This window comes from Amblyomma mixtum, chromosome 8 (genome assembly GCF_055824585.1).
Source record: "Amblyomma mixtum isolate Tamu chromosome 8, ASM5582458v1, whole genome shotgun sequence".
NCBI lineage: Eukaryota > Metazoa > Arthropoda > Arachnida > Ixodida > Ixodidae > Amblyomma > Amblyomma mixtum.
In genome coordinates, this window is record NC_143019.1 from 29,604,930 (window position 1) to 29,613,483 (window position 8,554).

An 8,554-nucleotide genomic window follows, 5' to 3' on the forward strand; every position below is an offset into this window, starting at 1 on the left:
GCGGGGGATTGGCCAAGGTACGGTGATGAATGCCAAGGAATTATTTGTGCGGGAAAGAAAGGCGTAAGACGGCGAAGTAGAATCGTGGAATGACTGAAGCTAGAAAAAAAAGTTACATTAATTGTAGAAAAATATAAATAAATTAAACAAATTTCAAATACCAGGAATAGAATGACATGCACGTTTTGGAGATGCGGCAGAATTTTACACACAGTTAACAGGATAGCCACCCAGTTACAATAATGAATCATAAAGGTAGTCGCAAACACAACTTAACGAGATTCCCGTGGCGCTCGCAACGAACGAGAGAAGAACTGATAGAAACAAAGGAAGTCCTAACCTCGAAAAAGGGACCTCCAAATACTGATTTCTCTGAAATGCGAACCACCGGCAAGCGAGGAGAAGACCTACGCTCAAGGAAGACGAGGAATGATCCAGCTCGTGCAGCGCCAGCTCATGCAGCCAGAGCACGAGCAAGAGACGAAGAAGAATCGACCGATTGGCAGCTTTCGAAGGGCTTCGCCGCAGAAGAACTTCGCCGCAAGTGATTCCACGACTTCGTCGAAGCAGCCATCTCTGTGAAGGTATGTGCATCTCTTAAGTCGCGCCGTCCTTAGGTCTGACAGTCGCGTTCGTGGCTGATAGCGTTTCGACGCGGAGCCAATGCGGTAGGCGTGTTAGGCCTCTTACTCTGTCGGAGCCGTCCTTAGAATAGAGACTATTTGCAACATGAGCGTTTAATTTTGAATCCCAAAGGTAGTAAGCGGCCACCAAGGAGCCGCGAAGCCTGAATACCTCTACCATTTTATGTCGGTTTTTCTGCTTGCTTGGTTTGGTTTATGGGGTTTGACGTGCCAAAGCGACTCAGGCTATGAGGGACGCCGTAGTGGAGGGCTCCGGAAATTCCGACCGCCTGGGGCTCTTTAACGTGCACTGACATCGCACAGTACATGGGCCTCTAGAATTTCGACTCCATCGAAATTTGACCCCCGCGGCCGGGATCGAGCCCGCGTCTTTCGGGTCAGCAGCCGAGCACCATAACCACTGAGCCACCGCGGCGGCTTACTGCTTTCGTCCTTCGTTGTTCGTTCGAGTGCCTCGTCAACAAATTGGTATTAAAGTGTTTAGTTTTATTTTACAGCCAGGAGGTTGTGTATCCGCAGTAGTAATAAGCCTCGTTTAGCCAGTAAGGCTTGTAAGGAATAATAAGGCATCCCGCTCCAAAGCTGCCGTAGAAATGAAATACCTCGTTTAGCACGGGAAACACCTTCCTGCGTCAAAAGATTGAACAGTCGCTTGTCAACCGAACAAGAAATAACTGAGCATATCATGTTGTTGTGTTTTAGATAACACTCTGAAATTACGCAACGGTCCGGGTATCTCTCATTTCTTTTAAGGCTGTGGCTCGAGGCACATCGGACGGACTAGGTACTTTTTTTCGGCGGGTTAGCCGGACTGATTTCCAGACTGGTTTAATGAGTGCGAAGTGAAGGCACCGACGGAAGCATATCTCTGTTGAAACACGTTCCGTCGCGTTGGCTGCCGACGTCGCTTGCATGCAACCTGGTGCGAGTAACAGCGTTACTTGCCGCGCACAAGCTAGCTTGAAGACACCGATGTGTGCGATTTGCGGGTGTGCGAATATAAAAGAATAGCTGAATTTCTTTTTGCCCCTCATCCAAGCGTGTAGCCTGCATCCGCTTTTAAGAGGACGCGGGAGCCCGTAGCAAGCCGCATCACGGACATCAGTCGAACGTGGCTAACTGTGTGCCTATGCAGACGTGAAAAGTGAACGACGATGTAAAAAGCAAACATAAGCAGCCTCACAAAGTAAGGACGGCAAGGACACCAGGGACAAGCACTCCCTAGTTCCCTTCGTCTTCTATTTTGTACGTTCGTTATGGGCCAGTACTCTACTTAGTGTAACACAGACAATTTAATTAGTTTGCTTTGCTTCTTGGCAAAAATAGGGAACATAGGCGAAACACGATGAAAGAACAGACACCACAAACACTTTTGGGGTCGGTTCGTTCTGCATCCTTCGTCTCGTTGCGTGTTGTTTCGTTAAGTTACTAATTAACACCTTGCCCTGGTATCTGTGCTACGCGAGTGGCGATACCTTAGCGCTTTTAAACTTTCTAGCAGTTGGACACGAATTAAGCCCACAAAAAGCTTTCCAGTGCATGATCAGGTGCTACGTAGTTGTTGGAGCGGCCTACGGGGAGATGTGCAACCGCCCCTACCACGCACTGGCCCGTGCCTTATCGAAAAACACAACAGACAGTTTTCTGTCGTCACAACAGATTTTCCTGTAGTATTTTGGGGCATGCAGACAAAAATTTTTGTCGTGACAACACGATTTTCTGTAGTATTTTGCAGTCCCCTGTACGAACAACACAGCTATTTCTGTCGCGACAGCAGACAACTTCTTAATGCTACAGAAAAATTTATCGTAACGACAGGACACCAAATAATGTTTTATTTTCGGACTACTTCCGCTTACTAAGGCGAAAACCTTTAATGCCTCATGCTGTCGATAGCAATCCGTGTCGGCAGCCGTGTCTGCGTCCGTGTCGACAGCCGTGTCGGCAGATGTGTCCGCGTTTTGACGGGTGTCCACCGAGATATGTGAAACAGTTACTGCGTAATTTCCCTTCCTCAAATACAATTTTCAGTTTCTTCATTACGGCCCCTCTTCTTTCACTGCCACTTCCTCCCTTCCTGTACGGTGCGGTTAATGTGTCCACCGAGATGACTGAGAATTACAGCGCCATTTCCTTTCCCCAAAAAGCGTTGCCGAACGGATGGTGGCGTTCCGTGGACTCCCTTGCCAGCGCTACAACACGCTGTCGCGTTCCACTCCTAAAGGCGAAGCTTAAGCGCCATAAATTAGCAGTCAATTAGTGGTTGGTTGGTTTATGGGGTTTAACGTCCCAAAGCGGCTAATGCTATGAGAGACGCCGTAGTGGAAGGCTCCGGAAATTTCGATCACCTGGGGTTCTTTAACGTGCACTGACATCGCAAAGTACACGGGCCTCTAGAATTTCTCCTCCAAAGAAATTCAACCACCGCGGCCAGGATCGAACCCGCGTCTTTCGGGTCAGCAGCCGAGCACCATGATTAATCAGTAATTAGTTATTAATTAGTAATTTGTCATTACTTCGTCATCAGTTATGTGTGACGTCATCTATTGGTGACGTCACCAGTGTCACACAGGCAAAGTGGTGCGGAAAACGCTTTCGCCTCTACGCACTTTAGACAGTCAAAGTGCCCCCTGAATTTTTTATCGACTAGGTGAGGATTGTCTTTAAGCCTTGCTCTAAATGTTGTCGCCCTCGTGTGAGTGCTAGCCCCATCTTTCGGTGCGCAGATGCCCACCTCGGCCTCCATGCCACCCGGCAAGAAGAAGGCGGCCGTCAAGAAGGGCTGGCGCCACTGGTACCGCAAGAGGTTCGGTACCCGCCTGCTGTTGGGCTATGCGGCTCCGCCCCTGCTCCTCGCGCCGGCCATCGTCTCCAACAGCGACGTGAGTAATGAACTCCTGAGCGCAGTGAGAACCAGGGTGCTCGTGAGAACCAATTAACACTTTCCCCCAGCTCCGGCTTGGAACATGGCGATGATTTTCGACGACCTCAATAGCGGTCCATGTGAGGACGCTATTGATGACCTGTGCTTTTTAGAGCTTCAGTTTGGTCGCAAATAAAATGATCTGTCAAACAGATCAATACAACGTATTAACGTTTTGGCCTAAATGTACTTTGAAGAGTGTGAGTTGGGTAGCTTTGGTCACTTTCGTGCACGCACTTTAACACGTTTTACACTTAAAACTTGAGCAAATAGATCTGCTAGTGATGTTACGGCATTGTAACGACTAATTCGTGGACGCCGCATAATATTCCTAGCAGAGCACCAGTAATCTCTCTCGCGATGCGTTAAACATTAACCGCAATTAAGTTTTTTTCAATATGAGTCAATGCAACTGACCGACTGTTTGCCAAGCATAATAAACATGGATCGTACTATCGTACAATACCGTACTATCGTGCATTATCTGTCGATCATTTTTGCTTCAGTTCTTCTCTGTATAGCCATTGAAACCCTGAGTACCACCTTGGGCTCCGTGTCGTCAGAGGTGCTTTTCGTTCAAGCGTCATAGAGAGTCTGTACGTGGAGTCAAGTCAGAGGCACATGTATGTCATGTTTCTCCTCTGTTCGAAGTTCATTAAACTTTTTTCTCCGTTAAAGTTACTTGCTAAAGAGGTAAGCGCGTTTTATATGGAGACACTCGTAACCACTGTTGACGACATGCATGTATAATCGCTCTTTTAGGATTTGTGTGCTTTTAAAAGCGATTGCGTTGCGAAACGTTTCCTTTATCCTTTTATTGTTTCTTGCCATTGGCGCGCGCCGTATCACTTTCCGAATGTCAATGCCGGTGAATTCTAATGGCGCAAGGGCAACTTCAACCAAAAAGCGCCACGGCAAAAAATAATCCAAAACGCAAGGTTACGCCAAAAAGGAACAGATTTCACTGAAATGCCTGTAGCCAAGCGTAGTTGTTAGTGTGGCGTTCTAGATTGTCCCAAGTGTTTTAGCTGGATGATCTGAAACGTTCGTCATTGCCTTTAAATTACAGCTTTATGTGCGCCCGTCAGCTTCCTACACCGCTGAATGCAGTTGCTGCTGTCGCCACTTGCGAGTTGCTAAGTTCTCTCTGAGCGCCAGTCAGCCCGATAAATAGTTCGTTTCGCTGCCCCGCCAGCCTTCCCCTGAGTCGATCAAACACAGCTGTGCTAAGTCCTCTCCAAGTTCTTCAAAATCCTGTGCGGTGTCCTATGCTTCATATGGCACCCAACTACAATGAATCCAGAACGAGGGACGCATACATGCCCAGCAATTCTGGACATTAGCATTTTTGAGCGAGAAACCGCTTATGAATGCAATTTTTTCATATAATGCAAGATTCAACCATAACAGTCGGTATATCCGCAGATCACCCCACGGCAGTTTTGTATTTATTTTCTATTCATGTTTTTGCTATCGATAAAAGCATTCCCCTTTGGTTTTCTATGGCAGTATTAGCTGTTCGACGCGATCGATGGAAGCTCTTTAAAAGAAAAATTTTGCGACATATCAGAATAATGCACCATTACCTTCAATATTTCCAAAACAGTGTCTTAAATTTTTCCAATCTTCAAAATTTTTTCCAGAGAACGCTGGACGTGAACATCAGCATTTTCAACGCAGTGACGATACGGCATGCTCATTGGTTTAGGACAAAATACTGAATCCAATAGCAATCCAATAAATAATGAATACTGAATAACAAAAATACTGAATCCGTCATGTTTAGAAACTCACTAAGGGTTGTATCAGTACTTAATTCCAAAAAATTAATTGCACAAAAATCTAGCCCTGACACGTTAATCACATTCATTGTCTCGCTTAGACACAGGGCATCATGTAACATTTCGCTACGTTTCTAGTCACAGATACGTAGGTGGTAACTAGTCAACTGGACAGCTGCACTGCAGCTTCAGTAGCACTTCGGCACATAATATCGATCCCGTTACTCTAGGACCTAAAGGCCCAGATGCACTGGAAAATCGGGATAGAAATGCAGGAGGTCTACGTCAAAAACCGCACACCGTGAACTCACCCATAAACTGCCACTCCAAAGCGAACACACTGATAAACAAATTATACACTGCATGCCGAAAACAGAACATTCTACTTTACGCAGACATATCCAAGCGGCATGCCATAAACTCAATGTTTCAAGAGTTGAGTTTGCCTTTCGGTGTTTCGCGTACTGCTGACGTGTTCTGCAGTAAGAAAACTACGTTTCCTGCTGTGCACACATACACCATTCCAAGAAAACCCGCTTTCTTGTTAAGCGGTCTTATCTGTGAAACTTTCATTGCCCTCTATCGTTATCTAATGTTAAGTTGCATCTCTGATCAGCGGGAGACATTTATACTGACATAAGACCTGACATCACCCATATCAGTCGACCCTCAGGACAGAAATGCATGACTGAACCCCGACATGTGCCCAGAGCGTCAGTCTTCATGTGGAGGTACAGATTACTTCATTCATTTTACCTTCCCTTCGATATTTTGCTTTGATTCCCCTCTCGGAAACATGCAAATGCTGCCCAAATAATACACAGGCGTTTCCGGAGTGTCACTCTATAGCCGACTTATCCGGAGGCTAGTCAGAGGTCCCCAGCAGCCCGGCCCAATATTGGAAATGCATTGGCAGAGTGTCTTACAAAGGACAGGAGTGAAACCACCCATTTACAATACTGGGTCGATTACCTATGCTGCTTGGGGTACTACCTCTGAACTCTCTCCCAGCACCATGATCTCTCAGTTCAAACTGGTGCATTTAACGGTTCTGGTCAGCGCGAGGCTCTTCTTGAGGTCAACAGCGGCCAAAAGTGATAAACAGTGCGGAGCTCTTCCGGACATTGTAGACAGGTGTCTGCTTCAATGATACCGCTTTACGCCACCTCTAAATTTGTGCCTGCTAATCCGCAGGACACTGAACTCTCTCCCAGCACCATGATCTGCCTGGTCACACTGGTGCATTGAACGGCTCTGATCAGCGCGAGGCTCTTCTTGAGGTCAACAGCGGCCAAAAGTGATAAACAGTGCGGAGCTCTTCCGGACATTGTAGACAGGCGTTTGCCTGAATAACACCGCTTTCCGCCACCTTTAAATGTGTGCCTGCTTACCCGCAGGACACGTGGTGCATGTGCGTGGGCCTGCTGATGGTCGCCTGGACCCTGCTGGGCACCCTGCCCGTGCCGATCACCTGGCTGCTGCCCTTCCTGGTCTTTCCCCTGGCGGGCCTGTCCCCCGTCTCGGACCTCGCCGACAGGTTCATGGAGGCGAGTGTTAAAACTCCCGCCACGGCTTGCAAAGTCTACTGGGGCGCTATGGTTTTAATACCTTCATTATGCGCACCTAGATGCAAACTGGCGGACTTCGGGAAACTGCTGCACTTGTCTCGTTTATCTACCATAACAGATCGACACCATGGCCTACTGAAGGACAGACAAAACGCTGTAGTGCCCGACGCACCAGTTTGCGCTGGCTGTGTTGAGGCCCTGTCAAAAGTGTACAGCCCAAGGGGTTTTCTTCCAAGCTGTTTAGCGGGGATCCCTAGCATATCTAGCAGTCCAAAGCTTGGGAGGATTGAGGATGCGAAGCCACTTCTCTTTCGAGAGATCACGATCGCTGAAGGTATATAACGACGTACACAGCAGGCCTCACAAACAAACTCTCTGGGCTATATACTTTTGACAGGGATGTACAGTCTTTGTCAAAAGTTTAGAGCCCAGGGGGTTCACTTCCAAGCTTTATATTGGGACTCCAGGAGCATTCGTAGAAGTCTTAACTGTTGCGGGAGGCACTACCAGAAATCTTCTCACGTCCAGGAAATTTGGAGCGCTACAGATCCATTAAGAACGACACAGTGTGGCTCAAAAGAAAACCCCCTGGGCTCCTAACTTTTGACAAAGGCTCTACGTCAAGGTACGATCTGTGGTTTACTTGATGAACGCAACTGGTTTCCTTCTTGACAGGTAGTACAACAGGAACCCTCGGTGCGAATTTACGCGTAGATTTGGCGAAGTCTAAGCTCCTAGTCAATATGAAGAGCTCGAATTATGGACAATTGTTCTGTGGACCAGACTTTTCCAATTAATGTACGCCCCGTAAAGATGGAAACTCGCTGTCCGGACAGTCGATAGGGTGAAAATGTACCGAGTCCATTGAGACCCGTGTATTTTGGCGAGTTAATATTAATAGGGATGAAAACTGAACTTCACCTATTCCAACCACGACTTTCGTTTCGTGCCTAGAAAGACCACTAGAAAGGTTGAGGCTGAAAGACCTCGCCTCTACTTGCACCTCTGGTGTGTCGCATGTTGAAGCCAGACATACGTTAGAGCAGACTCCCAAAAAAGAAATAATATTAGAAGTGTACACCCGGTAATGCACTGCGAAAGTGTTAGTGACTAAGAGACCTTTTTTGTTTTCTGGTGCTTTGGTCACAATGGCTAATTTAACCATGGAGGACATCGAGAGAAGGGGCTTTACCACCTTGATACCACATAGTTTTTCCTCCGTTACTTAGACGATTGCTGTTTGATAAAAAAAAAATTGGTCGATTTCAGTAGCTAGGCCAAATGTGAATTAGGTGCGCCAGCACTATGTGGCCATTGTCATGCAGATCGTCCACCTGGACTCCACTCGCGGCCGGGTTCAATCCCGGCCGCGGCGGTCGAATTTCGATGTAGGCGAAATTCTAGAGGCCCGTGTACTGTGCGATGTCAGTGCACGTTAAAGAACCCCAGGTGGTCCAAATTTCCGGTGCCCTCCACTACGGCGTCTCTCATAGCCTTCGTCGCTTTGGGACGTTAAACCCCATAAACCAAACTCAAGTCACTACATGTGCCACTAGTCATTGCGCCTTTTGACGCTTTTCTGCACTCAAGAATTCCAGACTTAGTAAAAAACGTTCCGTCCTCCTAATCGCTTAACCC

General features: G+C 47.3%; 1 protein-coding gene across 1 annotated transcript; it reads left to right on the top strand.

Moving 5' to 3' along the window:
* Positions 1-363: 363 nt before the first annotated feature.
* On the top strand, positions 364-7,630 carry LOC149331865 (uncharacterized). Its single transcript, XM_089557421.1, has 4 exons — positions 364-584; positions 3,371-3,526; positions 6,746-6,895; positions 7,592-7,630. The coding sequence occupies exons 2-4, from the start codon at positions 3,371-3,373 to the stop codon at positions 7,628-7,630; spliced, it is 345 nt and encodes a 114-aa protein (XP_089413547.1). The 5' UTR covers positions 364-584.
* The last annotated feature ends 924 nt before the right edge of the window (positions 7,631-8,554 follow it).

What these genes read in the sequence shown, in the direction of transcription:
- LOC149331865 (XM_089557421.1), top strand. Translation starts at nt 3,371, where the DNA reads ATGCCCACCTCGGCCTCCATGCCACCCGGCAAGAAGAAGGCGGCCGTC. An exon ending in CCATCGTCTCCAACAGCGAC is followed by an intron (nt 3,527 to 6,745) that starts GTGAGTAATGAA and finishes GCTTACCCGCAG; the next exon opens with GACACGTGGTGCATGTGCGT. An exon ending in TCGCCGACAGGTTCATGGAG is followed by an intron (nt 6,896 to 7,591) that starts GCGAGTGTTAAA and finishes CCTTCTTGACAG; the next exon opens with GTAGTACAACAGGAACCCTC.